Genomic DNA, 22,609 nt, shown 5'->3' with positions numbered 1-22,609 from the left:
GACAGACTGACTGACTGACTGACAGATTGACAAATTTCCGGTCGATAGTAATATTAATCTGTTGATGTACTTGTGGTGTGTCAGTGTGACGTTCCTCGCCCGCAGCCAGCCAAGACCACATGAGCAATGGTTCATGTATGCATATGCATGTTGTGTTACAAGGGAGACTTTAGCCAATCCTTGTCCACCTTGACCTGACACAAAAGTTTCGTTTCGAAGAATGAAATTAAAAATCCAGGATATTATTAATAAGTATAACCAGTAATATCATTTGTAGACAACAATTTCAATTCATGCACTCAACCTCATCTGGACTATATAGATAAAATCATCAAGAATTCCTCAGCACAGGAAATTCCAACTACCCGTTCCCACAATATACACACAACGTTATTCACTTCTTCAGTTGCACTTGTAAATCAACCGGCGACACCGCCTCCTCTCCCACGCTCTCCTCATCCACCGCCTCAATCTCCATCGCAGCATCTTTCCGCTGCGCCCGCAACTCAAACAGCCTCACCACGACAACCCACACGCACATTCCACAGACAAACCCCAAGCTGGCCTTGAACCCCTTCCCAAACGACGGCGCGTCCGTGGTTGGGTACAGGAACTGCTGGATGACCGTCGTGGTAGCCGCGCCACACGAGTTCATGATGGCCAGCACCAGCGCGCGGACCTGCGCGTCCCCTGACGTCAGGATGTTGGCCCACGCATAGTAGATGGGCGACAGAGGCCCGTCGAGGCCAGCGAACATGTACGAGACGATCTTGAGGCCCAGTGGGATGTCCCAGACCACGAGGCAGATGGTCCCAAAGACCATGATGGTCAGGTTGAAGGCGACGGCGCGCATGCGGTAGCCGGTGGCGTCGACGTAGATGTTGAGCAGCAGGACGAGGATGATGTTCCAGCCGTTAATGGCTGTGGGAATGTTGTTGACCTGGTAGACGGACCAGGTGTGGTCTGGGTCGTACTTGAGCCAGAGCTGCATGACGGTGTTTGAGACTTTGCCGACGGTCGTGTTCCAGAACCTGAGCGAGCATCAATTAGTTAATTAACGCAATATCACAAAATATTTGGTTTTTCTAAAGCAGGAATCACAATAACGGCTGGCTTACATCCAGAGAATCGTCAAGACATAGAGCTGCCATGACTTGACCGCCCGCAGGAACAAGTTCCAGGTGAAGTTGTTGGACTCCTCCCGTTCGTCCTCCACCATGCGCTCCACGCAACGTCGCTTCTCTATCTCGTTCAGGTAAAAGGCAGAAGTGCTGCTCGGCGTGTCGGGGAAGAAGAACAGGCCAAACATGGCAACAATGATGGTGATGATGCCGTCGATGATGAACACCCATCTCCATGCAGCAAGGCCATTTTTGCCATCCAGGCCCGCGAGCACTGCGCTCTGTAGATACCCCGAGATCATAGTGCCCACGTAGGCAGCACAGGCGAAGATGGCTGTGCGTTTGCCCAGTTCGGTCTTCTTATACCAGCTTCCGAGGACGTACTGGACACCGACAAAGGTGGACGCTTCAAGAAAGCCGACGAAGAAACGTATGGGGTACAACTAGATCCAATAAAGTATATCAATTACGTGAATGGTCCCAACAGGCCCGCTTTAACAACAGCAAAGAGCAAAGTCTTTGAGGTTCGTCATACCTGGTTCACATCTTTGACGGCGTACGTTCCGATTGTCAGTCCAGCCCAGACAAGCTCCAGCCCAGGCAGTAGCAGGCGCGGTGGAATCCAGGTCAGAAGGATGTTGGCTGGAATAGGGCCTAGAATCTGGCCGACTGAGAAGCACGTCACGGCCAGATTATACTCGGTTCCATACATTTTCAGGTCCTCCTTCATCCCGCTGACGTAGGCGTTGCTCAGGTTGGCTTGGTCTAGCCATTTCGTAAAGTAAGCCAAGCAGGAGTAGGTGAGGATGAACAGGTCAATCTTGAAGAGGAGCTTCTTCTCGCTAGATGCGAGTCCCTTGGGGTACCAGATGAAGAATTCAGGCCTGTCTTTGCCATACGAAGACGCAAAGATTTGCTTCGCGTGGTACGCCAGAGACGCCATTGCTCTGTTCCGATGGGGTGAGCAACTTCTGCTGTGAGGAGCTGGGACGATTCTCTCGCAGACTGGTTCTTTCGTTTTGTTCTATCCCCTCTATGAGTGCTTCTTTTCAAGAACATAATGGCCAGAGGCCTAGGGCAGCGCAGAGGTATGCCCTCACATGCGCTTATCATGACCATCCCAAAGATGTTCCCCGAGTCGAGCGCGATTCCACACCTCCACAAACTCATTCATGTAGATAACAAGCGCATAAAGCCTTGTGCTTTTCTTTTTCGTCCAATGCATTCAGGTTCGGCAGTCGGTGGTGAGCCGAGTTATCTGATACAGTATCACGAGGTGTGATAACAAGCCGGATACAAGTCCCGGATATTCACCACGGCGGAGCCCGGATCCTCGTGCGGGGAGACGGAACCCGGTAATAACCACTTTTGCGTTGCAACGTAGCATAATGAGTGACGGTCTTGATATACATACTCTCTTTGGATCATCACTTTGTCTGGAAATACTGTTAGCTTCTTGTGATAGCAGAGGCACTGCACAAGTCGACGCCGTCTGTAGACCTTGAGCTGGCCGATTTGATAGCAAAATGACAGACGTCATCTCTGCAGTTCCGAGTGGTGGAAAGACAGAGGCAGTGATTGATGTAAGGAGCACACATGAGTGTCAAAATCAATACTAGACGAGATAGTATATATTGACAGAAGAAGCAGGATAATACTCAATATGTGTACTTCCACTCAGGATCCGGAACAACCTACCGCAAAGTAGCAGAGAAACCATCCTCCTTCACTTCGATCCCAACCATCGACCTGTCCGACATTGACAGCCCTTCTCTTGAGGCCAGGAAGGCCATTGCCAAAAACATCTACGACGCCTGTCATGACTGCGGATTCTTCTACATCAAGAATCATGGTATCCCGGAAGATCTCATCGATGAGACCTTCAGCCTGCTGAAGCGCTTCTTTGCACTGGATCTAGACGCCAAGATGGATGCGCACGTTCAGAGAAATCCCGCCATCAGAGGCTACGAGCCAATGCTTGAGACTAGACTCGATCCAAGGAGCAAAGGAGGCAAGTCGCAGAGCAATGAGATCCCCAAAACACACCTTAGTCGCAACACTAACAGTTTTTTTGACTTGAAGATATCAAGGAAGCGTTCACGATGGGTGACTGTGTGATAGAGCCCGAGCAGGACTACCAGGGCAAGACTGGACATGCGCCACCTTCTCACATCACACAGCCTCAGAATATCTGGCCGTCCCAAGCGCCATGGTGGCGGGAAGGGCTTTACAAGTATTACAACCGCATCTTGGTGCTGGCTATGAAGCTGGTCCGGATCTTTGCCCTGGCCTTTGATCTGGACGAGAAGGCTTTCGACCAGCACTTTACGTTTCCAATCACCGGCATGAGAGCGCTATATTATCCGCCCACACCGATGGACGAGGAGTCGACCAGTGTTGGCCTTGGCGCCCATGCTGACTTTTCATGTAAGATAGACCTCTGCCCATCTAAGCACGGTTTGAGACGTGACAATAGGACACAGAAGCCTCAACTAACACTTTTCTTCCATCCTGCCCCAGGGCTGACGCTGGTCCTGCAAGACTCTGTGCCTGCTCTGGAGGTCCTCAACCAAGACGGTCTGTGGGTCGATGCGCCTCCCCAGCCAGGCACATTTGTTTGTAATGTCGGCCAGTACCTAGAACGGCAATCGAACGGCAAGTTTCCAGCCACCGTCCATCGGGTTCGCAATCGCACGGGAAATCAGCGCTATTCTCTGCCGTTTTTCCTGACTATGGATCCGGATGTTGACTTGGAAGTGCTCGACTGCTGTGTCGACCCCGGGGAGAAACCCCGCTTCGAGAGTATCAATGTTGGAGATCTCTATATCAGGAGAGTATTGCCGGCTAGGAGGAAGCATCCTACGAGTATCAAGTTCAGTGGGGTGCCACAGGAAGAGCTGAAGTATGAGATGCTTTTGAGTTAAACAGGTTGGCAATGGTTATACTTATTTGCAATCATGGTCTGGTCTTACATGCCTTGGCGCTCTCGCATAGATCAATATCATTATTGAAAAATCACTGGTTCATATTGAAGTCATTGAAATCATAATGCGTCTAGCCGCCGACCTGCATGTGGATGCCTGCGCTGCGCATGCATGGCGGTGGCAGTGTAAGCAACCAACAATACATAAGTAGACAAGGCACACCAGCCCGAAGACTAGATACTTGTGACTCCCAATCCTTACTGGAATTTGGAGGTACAATTCGCAATTTCATCAAGTTGTGACATCTCTTTCTGTTGCCCTCTTTGAATTTCCTATACTATTCAAATTTGAAACGCATCTGTGTACTTTCATCAGTTGGCCGTCGTGAAGTAGCATGAACGGTGCCAAAAAATGGACTCAGATGATATACCTAGTCTATTACAGAACATCCGTACGACCGGTTCAACAAACGTCCGTTTGCGACGACTGAGGTATCGCGACCATGTGGTTTCAAGCCAAACAACCTTGACCGACGAAGGTCTTGAGACCGAGCTGCGAGCCATCGAAGATACAATAACCAGCCCATCAGTGGATCAAATAAGCGATGGTGGAGGAGAGTTTGTTCTCCTGTACGTGCACATGGACCTGTCCGGATTCATATAATTATTTATTACTCTAGGGTATGACTACTACTGACACTTTCTGAAGCTCGACGTCCGGCGATCCTGCCCATAGAAATTTCAGGGAAACCCCCATGGAAATCTCACAAGCGTCTTTGGCGAGGCTCATCGAAGCATGCCGGTTGCCGCCGCACATTCTCGGCGCTGACAGGTTCCCGGGATTCCACATGTCGCATCATACGCAATATCGAGACGACGATAGCGATATTCCTGAGGCGCTGGGTAAGTCTAAAGAAGCTATAGTGTTCTCCAGAGGCCACCTTGGTGTAAACGAATATTCTGACCCTTGAGCACACGCCTATCCAGTCTTGCTCCTCCGGAATCCACAACACAGCAATTCTATCAACATCTCGATGCGCATCAGACTCTCCGATCGTTCGACTGTCTGTTTCTTGTCTGCTCTAACCGAGACCACGGGCCGGACGATCGAGAGCCAATTATCCAAGCGAGGCAGACTGATCTCGATCGATCCGCTATACTTTCTCGTCTTGGCTTTTGAGGTCCGCTCGCGCGAGAACAACGAGATCTTTCAGAAAACTCTTCTTAAAGTATATGAAGTGGAGAGTGCGACAGAAATGACCGCGCCATCCTGGAAATTACAAGTTCCCCACACGACACTGCAGTGGCTCGCAGATTATGACAATCTGCTGAAGAGGCTTCACGAGGCTCACTCGGAGATGTGCCACTTCGAGCACATTGGCACATTTTATATCAAATGGGCGCTATACTTACTGAAGTCGGTAGATCTTTTGGAACAGCTTCGAGCTGAGGCCGGGCTCGCGCTCATGGCCAAGAGGCACGATGTGGCTCTGCGGGAGAGAATACAATTCACCCTCGCCAGGTCCGAATATATTGCCGCTAAGACCAAGGAAATGCTTGCAAGAATTCGAGGACAAATCAACGTGGTAAGCAACATAATCCTGACCAGCCCTTTGCATTCTGAAATTGTGGTAATTATTTACTAATCATGGTTACGATTTCATCAAAAGGCCTTCAGTCTGGTAACGCAGAAGGACAGCAAACTTACCTTGGCGGTGACAGAATACTCCAACCATCTCGCGATGTTGGCAGCCCGGGATAGCGAGACCATGAAGACCATTACGGTTCTCACGTTGCTCTTTCTGCCATCGAGTTTAATCACTGTGAGCAAGTTCAGTTCTAACTACCAGCTGTATGAGCCAAGGAAGTACCGAAAACTAATGCAGCGCAGTCGATCTGGTCAGCAGGTCTATTTGAGCTCGAATCCTCGAGTAGTTGGAAGATCTACATTGCCGTCACTATTTCACTAACGGTCGTTGTGTTCATTGCCTGGTTCTTGTACCTCAAGTATGCTGGCTCGCGCCACCGTGGTGCGAAGTCTCTCTCCTTTGCAGCAGCTGGCTTCACATAGCAGGAGATTACAAACTTACAGAAATGAATACGTCGATATACTCGAGATTTATTTGAATCAAGTGTGACGTGCTATCATGGGGTAATTCTTGGGAACTGGTTGACCGGCAGATGTTGCTACAAATGCTAACTGAAGCACATGTGAAGAAATTATTGGCTGCAAGTCCCGCAGTGGGGTTTTTGAACTTGCTACATCATTCCTTCCGCCCACCCCTCAAAAGAAAAGCAAGAAAAGACAAATGGTGTCCGGAAGTTCTTGGATATGGAAACATATGATATGCACCAATAATTTCTAAGTTTGGACAATGCAATTGAGTTGGCAGGTCATCTGTCCTCGGGATTCTACGGGCTAACACTCGGCTGGCGACAAAATATGAGCTGACGAACACGCCACTCACAAGCACCCGCAGTCACACCACCACGAATCCTTTGCAAATATAACAAGCCCCAGCATCCCAAAAGTAATAACCTGACAATGAGGAAAAATCACATTCACCAACCCTATATCAAGAGTTTCACTTCTGTAACAGTGCACACACCTCTTCTTTCTGTTTCGCCTACATCTTGTCACTTCACAGTTCCACGCCAATCAACACAAAAGCTTGTCTCACTTCTGAGAACCAATCAACGATAACTTATCGCCTTGAGACCTTCCCCAGAAAAGAAAAGAGAAATTACCAAACATGTGTCAATACTGTGCCGCCCGCCGCCTCGTCCTCTCCACCCTCCGCTCAAGAGCCCCTGTGTCCGCCAGGCAGGTTCAGCGTCGGATGATCGCAACACAACCACCCAACCTGCAGCCTGAGAAGATGTCCAAGGGCACCTTCTTGGCATCAGTGGGCCTGATTGGCGGCCTGTCTGGTGTCGGCGCTGCATATGTCACCACGCCCGTTGAGTAACGGAGATGAAGTGGTGCTGTAACAATTACTACATCTTTGGTGAGTTTGGTGATGTTTTGGTCATCTAGAGTACCACGTCTCCGAAGGCTAATACATTCTCTGTTCACAGAGGTAATCATTCGAACATAGGACTGGGCCGCATCCGGGAATAGGGTCTGAGGCGGAGGACATTGGCGTTCGGGGCGGCATGAAATTAAACTTGACTTTTGCTCTCTGTTTGTACAAAATCACGGGAGATGGGAGGAAGCCATGTGCGCAGAGGAGCTCAAGGCTGAGCGCTTGCTGGTCTGACATCCCATCGTTTCACAAGGAGGACATGCTTAGTCAAATATTGATGTTGTTCTCGTACGACTTTACACCCTAGTTCAAACCCGAATTCTCTCCCTTGATGATTGTTGGCGTTCTTGATAGACACACACCCAAGTACTGTCGAAATTGGGCACGCTCTGAGCCCGCGTTCTCGTGTGTCTAGCCTACGCCGCCCACGGATGTCGAGCGCAGTAAACATACTCCGCGTATGCGAGGCGTAAACTGTGGCACAGCCAGCCCAGGGTGAGCCATTCGAGCAAGACACTGGCAGTAGGCGGTGAGTCAAGTTGCGAGTGGAAAGAGGGTTTAGCTTGTGTGTGATACTTCAGGCGCGATGAAAAGGCCTCAGTAATGCAGTCAAGCCTCTATTCTCTATCACTCTTTAATTCTAAGTACCTAGAAGCAAGGATTTGTAGTCTTTATAAAACTCCAAACAATATTAAGCCTGGATTTGCATAATGCCTCCCTGAAGCCGGGCACAGGTCCATTCCTCCGCCAGCCTACTTATCATCAAAGCAAACCAATGAGTTTGCTTTCCAGACTTCATACCATTCCTTGAGTCTACTCGAGAAATTATCTCGTGATTCAGATAACCAATCGCCCAGACCAATTACAACAATACATAAAACCGTAACACGTTACGCACAGCGACACCATGTACATACCCACCCCCGCCACAACCGCCCCTCCTCCTTCTCCTTCAACCCAGACCAGCATCCCAGATACGGCCCTCTCCTCATGGCAATCAACAGGCGCCGAGCTCTTCTTCTGGACCTTGGTCATGATGTTTTCCGCGGGCCTGCTCCTGACGTTGTGCCGAATTGGTCTCGCCATCATGAAGGTGCGTAAAGACGAGCGGTGCAATTGCACGTGCTGGCACTGGTGGAGATGGAAGCCGCCAGCATTACGACAGCAAAATGATGAGAGGCGAGCAGAGGCAGAGCCGCAGGGCAGGACAGCTTTCGACGGGTTCGGGTTAGCACCAGTGCGCGGGGGTGTAGGAGGAAGCCCTGTATAAGAGAGCCATGCGCCGGGAGGCATTGGCCTGTGGTCTTGTAGGGCAACAAGAGGGCTGGGCAGTAGATGACAATGCTGAGCCATCGAGGACTGAGAAAGAAGGTGTCTTGAGCAATTGCCCTGCTGTTACAAACTGGATGTGTGGTGTGTCCGCCTTCTACCCCCCCCCAAAAAAAACGCCGACCCATGCTGATCCCTCGCCCCAAAGTATTCAACTGGTAACCTGCAAGGAGCGTGGTTGGTTATCTGCGCCCACCACGGCCGCCCTGTCCCAAACCGCCCATCATTCCACCCATCTGCTTCATCATAGCATTGATGTCCATCCCGCCAGGCATGCCGCCGCCGCCGCCAGGGCCGCCGCCACCACCACCACCCAGCATCTTCATCATGCTGCTGAGATCTGGCATGCCACCTGCACCGCCGGCGCCACCACCCATGCTCTGGAGACGCTTCTGCATGGCTGCCATCTGCTGTGCCTTATTACCGCCGCCCATGGCAGCCTGGGCGCGCTGCATGTTCTTCATGTTGCCGCCCATCTTCTTGGCCATGCCGGCCATCATGCGCTGCTGCGTCAGCAGATCCTCGACTTCCCTGACGCTGGTTCCTGACCCTTTGGCGACGCGGGTCATGCGTTCGGGCTGGTCGATGAACATCTTGCCGTCCGAGTCGAGTTCCTTCTTGGTCATAGAGTCGCAGATGTAGAGCATGCGGCGGAGCTTGGCATTACCCTCGTCGTCGTCCATGCCCTGCATCATGTTGGACATGCCGGGGATCATGCCTGCCATCTTGGACAGGGGACCCATCTTCATGATATTCTGCAGCTGGTCGCGCAGGTCGCGGATAGTGAACACGCCTTCGGTGATGTGCTTGATGGTGTCTTTCTGGTCCAGCTTCAGAGACTGCACGTGCTCCACCAGCCCGGCCATGTCGCCCATGCCGAGGAGCTTGGAGATGAATTGCTTGGGAACGAAGCGCTCGAGGTCGAGCATGTGCTCGCCCGTGCCGATGAAGACGATGGGCGTGTGTGTGGCGGCGACGGCTGAGATGGCGCCACCTCCGCTCGCATGACCGTCCGTCTTGGTGATGATGATGGCGCCAAAATCTGCTGCCTCCTTGAAGGCTTTTGCCTGCGCCTCTGCCTGCTGGCCTATGCTGGCGTCTAGCACCATGATGGTCTCATCTGGCTTGACAGCGCTCTGGATGTCCACCATCTCCTGAAACAGTGCCGATTCCTGCCTGTGTCTGCCGGATGTATCGACGATGATGACCTCGAACTTCTCCTTCTTGAACTTGTCCACGCCCTCCTTGGCGACCACGGCAGGGTCCGTCTCCGTTAGGCTGCCGTAGTAGGGGATCTTGGCCTTGGTGGCGTTCTGCTTCAGCTGGTCGAAGGCGCCCGCACGGAAGGTATCTGCGCACACTAGACAGGCCTTGAACCCTCTCGCCTGGTAGTGCCTGGCCAACTTCGTACAGGTGGTTGTCTTTCCGGCACCCTGCAAACCGACGAACATGATGACATTGGACCGGCCCTTCTTGGGCTTGTACGCCTCGTGGTGAGGGTTGACGAGGTCGACTAGCTCGTCGAACACGGCCTTCTGGATGAGGCGCTTCTTGTTGACCGCTGGCGCGAGCTCCTTGAAGTTGACTGTTGATTTTATCGACTTGCGGAGCTGTTGGACGAGCCGCACGTTGACGTCTGCTTCGAGGAGGGCCGAGGAGATCTCCTTGATCATAGCTTCGAAGGCCTGTGAAGGTGAACAGAGTCAGCGCAACCATACATACCTAGGAAGCAGGCCGACGCGCTGTATAGGACGCCCCTGCGCCTGGGCGTGGGGGTAGTGAAGCTGGAGGGAAAGAAGGGGGAGGCAGCTGGTACCTTTTCGTCGAGATTTGGCGCCCGATTGAGGTCGGACACCGCCGCATTGATGCGGCGACCGAGGTCTTGAAGCACCATGGCGCCTGAGTCTTGTACCGATACAGAGGTTGAGGTCGAGGAGTGGTCGGTGTTTTGGTCGGTGGTGGAGGGTGGATCTGTAAGTGTGTAGCAGGTGTCGAAGGCGATGTCGAGGTTGAGGTTGGCGAAGAAGGTGGCCAAAAATCCATGGATGCGATTCAATCCAAAGTAGAGCCGCAAAAGGTTCTAGGCCCCGCATTGGCCCTGTGGGCAGCAGGGGAGCTGGGCAGATTGCGGGGTGCCAAGAGTACTTACCTAGCAGGCTCTAGTGGACTTGTAGGTTACTTACTTACTGTACATGAACGAGGCGACCTCTGCTGAAGCATCAATGCCAACTTACTTGACCATATAATTTATTGTTCACATACTGTTTAGCCTGTCTCACTTCATATTCATCCATCTTATTATTTTTCTTCCCTCCTCTCAGTTTCTATAACAGGATGGAATAGTTATGAATAGCACCATGTTGCTGGGCCTCTCCTTTGTTTTAAGTCGTTTCCTTCCCATCTCAGCAACCACATTCGTTCATTTCAGACTGCTAAAAGTAATGAGGGGTATCGCAATCCTCTATCTATCATCCAGACTTCTTGTCAGTAAGCTCATTGTCCCTCCTAGTCTTGATGATGCTATTTTATAAAGAAGGACTACATTTCAAAAATAAGAAATAAGAGGTACTGTCTGACCCCCCCTTGCCGGACACCCGTACCCGCCGGACAGCTAATTTCCGACAGCGCCATACAAATACCAACATCCTCACTTACATATTATTTCCTCAATATTGAAGCTATTCAGAAACTGTTTTGATAGATAGATAGCCCTTTAATTGACGAATCTATTGATATACTTATATCTATGCCTGGACGCCTTATGACGCAATTCTGGCAATGCCGGAAGCTAATATCTGTTCCTTCCTGTCTTCATATCCATGATCCTTTTCCTTCAACAATCTTCTACCTCAAGCAAGCTACAATGCCTTCCCACGCCTGGAATGAGGAGAATATGGCTGATGCTCTCTTCGATATTATAGATAACCATTTATCTTTACGAAAATCAGCCAAGAAACACGGAATCGCCCTCCAAACGCTGTCAGATCGGCTGCATGCAGGGTTCTCAGTTCAAGAAGCAAAGAAACCTCAACAACGCCTTTCTACTACTGAGGAAAAGAAGATATCGAGATGAATTATCAAGTAGGAGAGCCTAGGATATGCTTCATCAGCTTCTGCTGTACATGGTGTTGTAGGAGCCCTCCTCAAGCAGAAGGGAGATCTCAATGCCCTTAGCTGCAAATGGATAGAGGGCTTCAAGAAGAGAAATCCTCAAATTCGCCATAAAATAGGCACTCGCCAGGAAGCCACCAGATACGATGCCTTCACCCCGAAAGCTGTTAACTAGTATTTCGACATTCGCGAGAAGGAATATGGGTGGATTGAGCTACAGCTTACAGTGAATGTGGATAAGGGTGGCATTATGACTGGATATAGTAAATTTCTATGGAATCCTCATCTCAGAGCTCCTGAACTGATACTTTTGATAGGCCTGAACTCGCTGGTCCTTGGATCCTCTGAAAAAAAGAAGGCATTCCTCAAAAGCAGCCAGGACAGAAGCTGGGTTACTCTCATTGAAAGCTGTACAGCTACAAGCCAGCTTCTCAACCCAGGCATCATCTTCAAGAGCAAAGATCTTTAAAAACAGTGGTTTTCTGAAGACATGGAGCAGTCTGTGCCAACCTGGCGCATGATTACCGATCAAAACAGCTGGACAAGCAATGAAATCGCAGTAGCATGGCTTGAGGATCTTTTCCTTCTTCAGATGAATAATCTCCGTGAGAATGATATATCTCGAGCTATCCTCCTTATTCTAGATGGCTATAATAGCTATACATCAGTAAGTTAAGATCTTTTGAAGCTCAAGATAGTATTTCTCGAGGATAATGTGCTGATATAAAACAGCCGGAGTTCATAGCTTCTTGCTACTTGAATAACGTTTTCCTTTGCTTTCTCCCCGCATACACCTCCTACAGCCTCCAGCCACTAGATAACAGCATATTTGCTGTACTGAAAGCAGCCTATCGGAAAGAACTTCAAAAGTTGCAAGATCTCACAAACTCAGCCCCTGTTAACAAGATCAACTTTCTACAGTGTCTCATTACAGCCAGAGCAGCAATTACTTCTAAAGTAGTAAAAGGAGAATGGAAACATAGTAGCAATTATCCAATTAATCGCTATAAAGCCCTATCTCATGAGGAAATCCAGGAGGATAAGCAAAAACGAGGAGCAGATGAGTTGGAGGAGAACGAGGAGAATGAGCCCATTTCCCATGAGTTTATTACTGCTATAGGCCGAGACCGAAGCTACAACGAACGCAGCAAGTTGAGGAGGATCGCAAATCACCTTAAAGACCTCCAAGCTGAGGTTATCTTGCTCCGACAGCGAAATGCCTCCCTTAAGGCTCAGAACGAAGCTATTTCGAAGACCCGAAAGCGCAAGAAGATCCCCAATCCTAACAAACGCTTTATGACTATTTCAGAGGCACTTTCGGCTGGAGAAGAGGCCAACACAGCCCAGGAAGAGGAGGATTTGCCTGCTGAGGATATTGTGGAGGTTCAAGACGAGGTTGACGAGGAGGACTCTGAGGACGATAATGCAGACATTCCACGTAAGGATTCACCACCAATTCGTCGATCTTCTGGGCGGACTAGCCGTATGCCAACTAGATATTTGGAATGAGGAAATTTAGATCATTTCGATGATATATTTATTATTATTATACGATTTGAAGTGAATTATTTCTATATACTTGAAAAGGTGGCAATTGTGTGAGCCATTTCGCATTTTAGTGTCCGGCGGGTACGGGTGTCCGGCAAGGGGGGGTCAGACAGTACCTAATGTGTACATGTATATATCCGAAACCAAATGTCAGTATATTTCGGCTCAAGTCTTATTTCCTCTCAACGTTCTTAAGCCTTCCCTCATTCTTCAGGCTCATTTTCAAGTTGCAATATGGGAAACAGTCGCCTTGAGAAACATGGCCTCCCTTGGTGAGACTGCTTCATGTTCAATGTTGTCAATCTATTACAAATAAGAGTACTATAGACAGATATACCAATTCTAGTATCATTTTATACTATTCTCCACCATTATATTCATCAATTCGTCCAATCCGGCCAGATATATTACTTTTATTCCATCTCACCAGGTCCCGTCCAACGCCACAAGAGACCACACACTCCCAACCGTGCTCCTCGCCTTGTTGTTCACATACTCCCCCAGATCCGAAGACCCGCTCACAACAAACTTGGTCGGCATAGGCACAGGGTTCAACCCATTGGTGATAAACTTAAACATGGCGTCCACGGCCGACTCGCCGACCCCATAGCTCGAGGCATACTTGCGGCTCGTCGCGCCCACCCACACGGCCCACTCAGAGATCATAAAGTCCACCGAGTACCCGTTGCCCGGGACGGCATACAGCGTGCCCCCGCTGACGGACGCCAGCGCGGCATACTGCTCAGCGTACCACGCGGCCTGCATGATGTGCGCCTCCTCGGGAAACGTCGACAGCCCCAGCAGGCTGTCCGGGAACAGGTGGAACGCCGTGACCCAGCTGTCTGGGAAGTCATAGTTGTAAGTAAAGTGCGTCGGGGCCGAGGTGCTGTCCAGCCCGATCCCCTCGGTCGTGTAGATGGTGTCGGCGAAGCTCTCGCCGTACGTCGTGTAGTTGGACAGAGAAAACAGGGCGCCCAGCGCCTTGAGCCCCACGGCCGCGCAGATGGCAAGGCCCGTCTGGTTGGCGCTCTCCGTGATGGCGTCGACGGTGCTGAGCTGGTCTGACGGGTACAAGCCGTTGTCGACCGTCCAGTCACCTGCCACGAAGAGTTTCTCTCGGTACTCGTCCAGCCAGGCCGTTGAGGCGCCTGTGGCGTAGGTGTAGGCGTAGATCAGGGTGAACAGCGGGGCTGTGGCTTCTACGTAGATGGCCTCGCCGCCGCCGTCGTTGTGTCCTGACGCTTGTGGGTAGACTGTGGCTTGTGTGTCAGCCTTTCTATTTTTTCTTTTTTCTTTTTTCTTTTATAAATCCTCCTGATCTTGACCATCTCATCTTCTATGAGGCCAAAAGTTGTTATTGACAAGTAATTACGTACCTCCCAGGTCATGCGGAATGTACTTCTCCGGCCAGTCGCCAGTATTCAGATAGATAAGATACGGCTCAACGAGAAGTTTGATCCAGTCCGGGCTGATGACATAGAGCGCAGGGAACGTTGGAAGAATCACATCAATGGTCGACACATCCCCATCGCTGGAGATCTCCTTGAGAAACACCAGCACGTCCGCCGTGTCATACGTGCTCGTGGGAATCACCACGTCCATGGCACCGTAGATCTGCCGCACAGACTGCTCGAGAAGATCAGTGTAGTCCGTGTTGAAGGGCGTGAACTCGCTACCAGCCGCCACGACCCGAGCGTCAAAAGTGAGAGACTCGTCGTAGGCGCTCTCATAGTCGGCCAGGAATGCAGGCAGGGCCGTTGCGGGCGTCGAGTACTCGGACATGTAGTACCCGCTGTACGAGGCGCCGAGAAACGTCAGCGCGTGGGCACGATCATACCCCACAGCAAAGGTGGCCGAGGCGCTCGTCGTGCTGCCAAAGTCCTGGCTGATGCCAAAAGTGTAGTCCTCGCCGTACGCCGTGGCCGTGTTGTCGAGAGTCCCGCTGGCCACAAAGTCCTGCTGCACGGTGCTGCGCACATTGTACATGTACGTCAGCGTGGCGCCGGTGGCGGGCTTGCTGCCAAAGACGACGGAGCCCCATGCGGCCATCTGGTCGACCTCCTCGTAGAGGGTCTGCCCCGGGTCCGAGAGGTCCCAGTAGATTGTCTCGCCATTCGAGCCCGTGTCCACAACGGCGTCGAGGGATCCCGAGAAGCCAGACCACGAGTCGTCGATGCCGCTGAAGATCTGGACATCCTGTGCGGTCGAGCTGGTGACGTTGACCGTGAGATATGAGTATGGCAGAGACTGGCGGATGTAATTGCTTGGGGACACGGGCGAGAAGAAGTCAAGAATGACGGTGGCGGATCCGGCGGTGTAGGTGATGATGGTATGCGTCGAGGTGAACTCGATTGCCGTCTGGGTTGCTGCCTTTGCGTTGGACACGCCGTTCACCTCGCTGAAGAGGTAGTATGTGGTGCCAGCAACGCGGGCGAACACAGGCCAGTATAATATCTGTCCATACCAGAATTCAGGCTCGGCTGTAGGAGCGTTACTGGCGGTGTTTCCTGGAAGCCAGGCGGAGAGATAGGGGTTGCGGACGGCCAGTGGGTAAGACGAGATGCTCGCTGTGGAAGCCCACGATGTTGTGAAAGCAGCCGCGCTGCAGAGCAGCCTGAGGGCCCAGCTCGACTGCATTTTGGCTTTGCTTGTGAGCTTGAAGTTGTAAAACCTCCAACGTAAAAGATGGCCGTCACTCTCGGGACAAGTGATAGTCAAGGGGTAACAATGGCATAGAGATTTTAAGATTATGATAATAACGATAATATATATATGAATGTACTTTACTCTTTCAACGCCACTCCACAGGGATGAAATTGTTCACCATTGTGAATCGGGCCGCGATCCTACACGAAAAGAGGAAAATGGAAATAAATACTTCTGCCTGGAAGACTGACGACTGCCTCTTGTCATGGTTAGCTAGGTGCATCTCGATAGCGTGATCCTCCCTGGACGCAATACGGAATCATTACGCATGATGAGGAACAAGGGAGCCCACATATTTAAGCTATTTTCTTTTTTTTCATTAAGTCTCTGCTTGCCGCTCAATCCGAGCGTGCGGAGACTGTTCTTGCATGCAGGCTGCCATGTGGTCGCAAGAAGGAAAGAAAGAGAAGGGAGAGGGAGATCGAAGAGAGAGAAAAGACTTGTTCACGGTCAGCAGCATCTTGCCCATCCGCGATAACGAGAATAAGAAGGTACACTAATCGCTGTCACTGCATTCACCTTTGGGTGATGTGTGGTCTCGTTTAGGGATAGTGGCACTGGTGATCCTCCAAGCCCATGTACTTAGTTCACTGGACCATAAGCGGTCTAAGCATGGTACTTTTAGGATGCATGGTTTATGGCGTGCTGAGATATCATGATCACGTTGACCCTCTGACCATGAAACCCCTCTTCTTTCGGCATTACTTCACATGGCACTTGGTGGAGAGAATAGGTGCTGATTCGCTGGGAGCAGGATGATATAATTGTCATGCGAAGAAGAACAGTTTCTGTTGAAGTTGGAGTCAAGGCAAGAAACACAGAACAATTTGATGCTGGTGATGTTGTGTGCATACTAAGTATCTACCTGGTGTGATGGAATCGTTGAAAAGCGTGTAGATCGAGGCTTTGTAAGCTAAATCTTGCATCATGAATTATTCTGGCAATTAGGTTGTCAATGAGCTGAGTTGATAGTCTGGCCTGGCCTTCGGAGTGCTGAGAGGCGAATGCGAAATTGTAATTCATTCCCATTTTGTATTGTCCGCCGTTTTAGCCCAGCACCCAATTATTATTCAATTTCAGCAGTTGCCTCCTTCTACAACTCATTAAAATTGCTTTTTGATCTTCTATTTCCTGCAGCTCATTTGAGAGTGGGAATAGTTTCAGCAAAGAACGGACATGATCACCACTCGCTAGAGTCTATTGCGATGACGTGGTGGGTTCATTATTATGACGTACCATGCGAGATGCTGTTTATACCCCCTTCCAAGGTTCACAATGGATTCACCACAACATGTCTTCTGTTTTCTGAGCAACTGCAAGTATTATTTACATATTCAACTGCATTTTCCTGTGCCAATCTTCAACTGGATATAGATATCGTACATATCTTTGAGGAACTCGTTATACTGTTACTATTCATCTCCAAACGGAGCGTGTTAATAAATGTCAAACAAAAATATGTCATAACTCTGTTAGTGCACACTTCGCAGCCCGCAAACGTGGGCAGAGAGATTGCGGGGTATCGTGATTGATACAACCAGCCTCCTGAGCAGGCTTTTGATTGTTATCAGTGAAAAATCAAGCTCTCACTACATCCATACTGATATTGGCCAGGTCATATCGGTTACTTTCCATGAACCAATTGCCCTTCCTTGGTACGTTGTGTCAAACAAGATGTCCATTTAATTACACGGTGAGATCCAACATCTTCTGCATGTGGTTCATCTCTGGTCTGATATTGGCCTGCAATTGTATAGGTCTTGCCAGTCCCTAAACGGGCTCATCTCAAGCCCATCCAAAAAGACCATTGATCAACTCGACTGGCCAACCAATCTGTACCAATGTCTCCAGACAGATCTAAAAGCCCTCGTCGCCTGGGTGACGAGGAACGCCAGCCTTTACTCCCCTCAAGCCCTCCGCCTCAAGGTCACGAGCACAGCCAACAACAGACCATCTCCTTCGGCCCAGACGATCCAGACAACCCGTACGCATGGTCGCGCGCCAGAAAAGCAACCCAGGTCCTCCAGATCTTCATCCTCGCCCTCCTGTCCCCCGCCGCATCGTCCATCCTGGACCCAGCCGCCGATGCCATCGCCGCCGACCTGGGGGCAGACCAGGGGTTGGTCATGGCCAGCCAGGCCGGGTTCGTGTGCATGCTCGGCGTGGGCCCTCTTTTCCTGGCGCCCATGAGCGAGACTTTTGGGCGGCGGCGGCTGTTTGTGTTTTGTTTTGGGGTGTTTACGCTGCTGCAGATCCCAACGGCGCTCATACGATCGGCCGCGGGGCTGGTGGTTCTCCGGACGCTTTCGGGCTTCTTTGGGAGCGTCAGCGTGGCCAACGGCGGCGGGAGTATCTCGGATCTGTTTGAGACGCAGGAGAGAAGCCAGGTGCTGGGGGTGTACCTGGTGGCGCCTGTCTTGGGTCCCACAGTCGGGTGAGTGTTCATAATTGTTTGGGAGCTCGAGTTTTACTGAACTCAGCTCTGCCTCTTTACTATTGATTCGTGCTAACAACACCGTTATATTTACAAAGACCTCTCATTGGTGGTCTGGTGGTCGCACACCTGAGCTGGCGGTGGATCTTCTGGATTCTCCTGGTTGCGTCGAGCCTGGTCACCGGGATGTGTTACTTCTTTCTCCACGAGACGCGGGCCGTCACCATCCTGGAAGATCGCAAGAGACGCCTGCAGAAGAAACATCCAGAGACGGAGTATACAGTCGAGGGCTGTCCTCCAGGGTCCGATTCGTCGATCCTGCGCAAGATTGCACAAAACAGCACCCGCGCCGTGCGGATCCTCACAACCCAGCCCATCGTTTTCACCATGTCTGTATACCAGGCACTCATCTTCACCTCCATGTACAGCCTGTACGCCGAGTACTCAAACATCTGGTCCGGCAGCCCGTACTTCTTCGACCAGTCCCAGCTCGGATGGGCATATCTGGCACCCATGCTCGGCTTCGTGCTGACCTCGGTCTTCATCGTGCGCTACAACAACAGGCTGTACAATTACCTGGCCCGGCGCCACGGCGACGATGGCCAGCCCGAGTACCGCCTGCCCATGGCCAACATCGGGGCCGTGTTTCTGCCGGCGTCATTGTTTTGGTTCGGATGGGCACTGCAGGACCAGCGCGCCTGGCAGGTCCCGCTGGCGGCCATGCTTCTCTTTGGGGCGAGCCAGGTGAGCATCTTCAACACGGTGCAGACGTACTATATCGATGCGTTCGCGGACAGGGCAGCCTCGGCGCTGGCGGCTGGGGCGTTTCTGCGGAGCATGGTGGGCGGGATTGTTCCGTTGTTTGTAGGGGGTATGTTTGAGAGACTTGGGTATGGAGTTGGGTTTAGTGTTTTGGGAGGTCTGAGTCTGGTCTTGATGCCGGCGCCTATGTTGTTCTACTGGAAAGGTGGTTGGCTGCGGGAGAGGTTCCCTTTTCGTGGGTGAGAGTATAGGGTTATCATCAGACACCTCATTCCTACCCTCACTAAGAAGAAGAAGAAGAGACATATGAACAGGAGATCCTTGTTCAAATGTACGTATAAATGCATACTTATTTATGTATTCGTATCATCATCATTATATACTATTGCATGTGATAATACAAGATAAACTAACAATGCTCATGTTCTCATTATCAAAACGTTCCCAAAACCCGGTTCTGTGTACCCAGTTGTGTGTGTTTTTCCCTTCCTTCAAAAGACAGCCCCGCCTCAGAGCTCTTCGCTCTCTTCTTCTCCCTCCCTCATTCATGACCCGCTCTCATCATCAACCTCCTTGGCCCGTAACCTCCTCCTCTCCCTCACCTCCCTTCCATGCACGGTACTCAGATCCCCCATCAGCCTCGCCCAGGTCAGACCCCCCCTCTCCAGCTCCCTCCCCAGCGTCATGCTCAGGCCCTCGTACCGATCACACCGCGCCAGCCCCAGCACGGCCATGACCAGCACCAGGTTATCGTTCGGCTGCGGCTCGGCCTGGTACAGCCTCCTGCGCAGGTACTGCAGCCGCAGACAAAACTCGCGCAGGCTGCCGTCGAAGCGGCGGTCTGTCGGGCTCAGGTTGCTCAGCTCGGCCATCCAAGTGGAGACGTCCTCGCCTGCGGCTTTGGGGAGCGCCTCGAGGACGAGGTCGTGGAGGGCGCGCGGGTCCTCCTCGGAAGGGTCGTAGCCGTAGGCCAGGAGGGTGTCGCGGACGTCGGCCGAGAAGGAGCCCACCATGAGGAGGCAGATGGCAGCACAGTTGGCGGTATGCTGGTCGGGGTTGAGAAGATGGGTCTTGTTGCTATTCATGTTGTTTTTGGTGCTGCTGTTGTGTGACGGGTCCTGGGTGTTCGGGTTGGGCCCAGTGACGTAGTCGGCTAGGCCATGAAAGCGAAGAGTGCGTTTGAGGATGTCGTCCCACTCGTCCAGATTCTCGAGGCCCAAAAGACGTGGGAGGCAGGGGAGGTCGATGGGTTGATGTCGCAGGGCAGCACCAGTACCAGTAGCAGAAGGTGCTGGAGAGGGCTTAGGAGAAGAGAGGGAAGATGGTGAGGAGGTAGAGGAGGAAAATCGCAGTTGTGGGCGCTGTAGCAGTAGACTCTGGCTCTGTGGCTGCTGCTGGTGTTGTTGTTGTTGTTGTTGTTGAGGAGCGGGCACAATGCTGTCGTAGGCCGGTGGCATCAAGATCTCATCACGAAAATGCGTGTATTCTGCGCGATGGTGCTGGGCCACATCGTAGTCTTTCCTCTGGTACAGAATGCCTGAGATAATGCTCTGGCCCGTTGCCCACGTCGCAGATGCCCATGCCTGGCCGCGCCCCTGCTTTGAGGATGACGATGTCATTGTTGTTGAACCCCAGAGTGGGCCTGTGCTTGTCGAATAGGACGCCATGGGTAAAGAAGAAAAAGAAAAGAGGAGAGAGGGAAGACCAAATGTGCGTATTTACGTATTTGTGTTCGTCTCACGGGCTGAACCTTCTTTCGATTGGAGCGTCTTCAGTCTCCGGTGTCCACGCTTCAGAGGTAGAGGATAGTTGGGTCACTCATGTAGGAGAAAAATAACGAAGAAAACACATAATTATGAAGAAGCAGTTATGTCAGTACAGGATAAGACCAAATCAAAAGCAGACTTGAGGCTCTCGATCCGAGTTGAAGAGACCAAAAAAACAACAAGATTCACCGTAGTCCAGCATCTCATTAACTCATTACTGTCGTACAAACCGGTCAACAACAGGTTTCGAACGCCTTACCCACATTGCATCACCGGCGCAGCACTGGCCTGTGCATCACCCCACACCCATGCTGGAGACCCATCGATCGCCACTACTGTAGCGGATGCCACCCTGGGCCAGCAAAAGGTGATCCGTATCCACTCATTTCTGGCTCCTCCGGCAACGCTGCAGTCCGTTGCAGTGGTCGAAAGCTGGAGGAGGCGCTACCGCTTGCCTGCTCAGGGCCTAGCTGTCAGCTTGTCGGCGTAGAGGACGGCCATGAATGGCACTGGAGTAAATTGGTGGGCTGGGGAAAATAAAAAGCCCCTGCACGTGGCTTGTGTCCCTGGAGATCCCTCGGCGCCAACTGCAACTCGGCGCCGGACACAAATCTCCGGCTGCGTTTGTGCGTGTCTTCACGGGTGTCTGTGCAGTAGGCGGGTGTGTTCTCAACTTTGAGAAAACAGTCAGACTCGCTCGACCAGTCTGTGTGTGACCATCTTGTTTGTCAGCGACGTTGTTGAAAAGAGGTTCTGGACGAAAATACTCACATACAGACAGATCAAAATGCCCCACACAGGTTGCAGAGCACTGGGCTTTGATACGCGAGAGTGTGGGCAGGGAAAGAAATGCATTTCCAAATGTTCAAGTTAGCCAGGAAAAGAATGGGATGTAGGGCGTCTTAAATCAATGAGACATTGCTTGACGAGACGAAATGTCGCATTGACTGATGTAATGCTTTATTGCAAATGTCTATCCAACAATCTTCATAGACATCCGCTGTCTCACTCTCAGGCTTAGCGTACGCGATCAAATACTTCATAGGAACTAAGCTGCTAAGTAATCACCCAAAATCATTCGCTGCAAGGTGTTCATCCTTTTGGACCTAGAACTGTCGCACATTCATCCCCAGACCATCTACAAAGATCGATATAGACCTGGTAAGAAACACGGGAAGTACGATGCTGAGAGGACTTGGAGCCTGGATCAAGAAAAGAAAGAAAAGAGGAAAACGCTGTCGCTGTGATATCATCATGTCTAAGACACACATTGGGGAGACCTCATAAATGAGACGTGCATAATAGTGATGGTCTAGTGTTTTCATTTCTTTTCTTCAGTTCCATCCGTACACGTGAAGGTACCGTACCAGTACTCCACGGTACAGTAGCCTAAACGCGTCCATGATGAATTTTTTTCTTTCTTGCTGCAATAGAAAATGACAGGGTGGGTGGTGAGGTCGACGATGGCCGACGGATGTTCCCGAACATCGATCCAGCCTGAAACACATGGGCCTGAACAGATCGTCTGCCTTATTTCCCTTTCATCACCTCTGCCATTCGCAGTAGCACCAGGTGCATAATTAACACAAAGTGCTACAAACCCAACACGGCTACTTTCAGCGGAGGAAAAGACCCGCGTAGGCGTGGTGGACACGAAAATGCAAGGGGGCAGCAAATGCCAAGACCGAAAGCCAAGTTTCCAACCCGTTCTGATGTCACTTGGCGCTGATGCTTGGCTCTTTTTCGTTTCTTCACGATCAGACAGCCCGTGCCGCTGCGGACCTTGGCTCTGGTCCGACCGCGGGTCATCAGACATACTATGAATCTAAGAATGATCGAGATGGGGCCTTTCTATTTCCATTGATAATGTATGGTAACACATG

The 22,609-nt window shown here is 51.2% G+C and overlaps 8 protein-coding genes across 8 annotated transcripts; 4 read left to right on the top strand and 4 right to left on the bottom strand.

Annotated features, from left to right (window-relative positions):
* Positions 1-155: 155 nt before the first annotated feature.
* M406DRAFT_336812 (MFS general substrate transporter) lies at positions 156-1,423 on the bottom strand (the record flags this gene model as incomplete). The annotated part of the gene is made up of 3 exons (XM_040921185.1): positions 156-194; positions 500-1,031; positions 1,119-1,423. 3 exons carry the CDS (start codon positions 1,421-1,423, stop codon positions 156-158), a joined length of 876 nt encoding a protein of 291 aa, XP_040782316.1.
* Positions 1,424-2,780: 1,357 nt separating this feature from the next.
* Positions 2,781-3,472, top strand: M406DRAFT_19105 (uncharacterized protein; the record flags this gene model as incomplete). Its single annotated transcript, XM_040915436.1, has 2 exons — positions 2,781-3,171; positions 3,204-3,472. Coding segments are annotated over 2 exons (660 nt in total), but the record flags the coding sequence as incomplete, so codon positions are not given.
* Positions 3,439-4,126, top strand: M406DRAFT_320778 (Clavaminate synthase-like protein). Its single transcript, XM_040919427.1, has 2 exons — positions 3,439-3,548; positions 3,642-4,126. Exons 1-2 carry the CDS (start codon positions 3,497-3,499, stop codon positions 4,043-4,045), a joined length of 456 nt encoding a protein of 151 aa, XP_040782314.1. The 5' UTR covers positions 3,439-3,496; the 3' UTR covers positions 4,046-4,126.
* A 330-nt stretch (positions 4,127-4,456) lies between these two features.
* Positions 4,457-6,115, top strand: M406DRAFT_67662 (uncharacterized protein; the record flags this gene model as incomplete). The annotated part of the gene is made up of 5 exons (XM_040925080.1): positions 4,457-4,674; positions 4,754-4,947; positions 5,032-5,630; positions 5,715-5,867; positions 5,936-6,115. 5 exons carry the CDS (start codon positions 4,457-4,459, stop codon positions 6,113-6,115), a joined length of 1,344 nt encoding a protein of 447 aa, XP_040782313.1.
* A 2,466-nt stretch (positions 6,116-8,581) lies between these two features.
* M406DRAFT_34501 (putative signal recognition particle 54) lies at positions 8,582-10,293 on the bottom strand (the record flags this gene model as incomplete). Its single annotated transcript, XM_040922029.1, has 2 exons — positions 8,582-10,084; positions 10,216-10,293. 2 exons carry the CDS (start codon positions 10,291-10,293, stop codon positions 8,582-8,584), a joined length of 1,581 nt encoding a protein of 526 aa, XP_040782312.1.
* Positions 10,294-13,490: 3,197 nt separating this feature from the next.
* Positions 13,491-15,614, bottom strand: M406DRAFT_22508 (uncharacterized protein; the record flags this gene model as incomplete). The annotated part of the gene is made up of 2 exons (XM_040915717.1): positions 13,491-14,317; positions 14,435-15,614. Coding segments are annotated over 2 exons (2,007 nt in total), but the record flags the coding sequence as incomplete, so codon positions are not given.
* A 1,991-nt stretch (positions 15,615-17,605) lies between these two features.
* Positions 17,606-19,203, top strand: M406DRAFT_35096 (uncharacterized protein; the record flags this gene model as incomplete). The annotated part of the gene is made up of 2 exons (XM_040922589.1): positions 17,606-18,198; positions 18,297-19,203. 2 exons carry the CDS (start codon positions 17,606-17,608, stop codon positions 19,201-19,203), a joined length of 1,500 nt encoding a protein of 499 aa, XP_040782310.1.
* A 112-nt stretch (positions 19,204-19,315) lies between these two features.
* Positions 19,316-20,069, bottom strand: M406DRAFT_354826 (uncharacterized protein). Its single transcript, XM_040923000.1, has one exon. The coding sequence runs from the start codon at positions 20,043-20,045 to the stop codon at positions 19,506-19,508; it is 540 nt and encodes a 179-aa protein (XP_040782309.1). The 5' UTR covers positions 20,046-20,069; the 3' UTR covers positions 19,316-19,505.
* Positions 20,070-22,609: the final 2,540 nt, after the last annotated feature.

The sequence above is a fragment of the Cryphonectria parasitica genome (genome assembly GCF_011745365.1).
Source record: "Cryphonectria parasitica EP155 unplaced genomic scaffold M406scaffold_1, whole genome shotgun sequence".
Taxonomy (NCBI): domain Eukaryota; kingdom Fungi; phylum Ascomycota; class Sordariomycetes; order Diaporthales; family Cryphonectriaceae; genus Cryphonectria; species Cryphonectria parasitica.
Note: the sequence above shows the minus strand (reverse complement) of the source record. Positions and strands in the feature narration are given on the sequence as shown.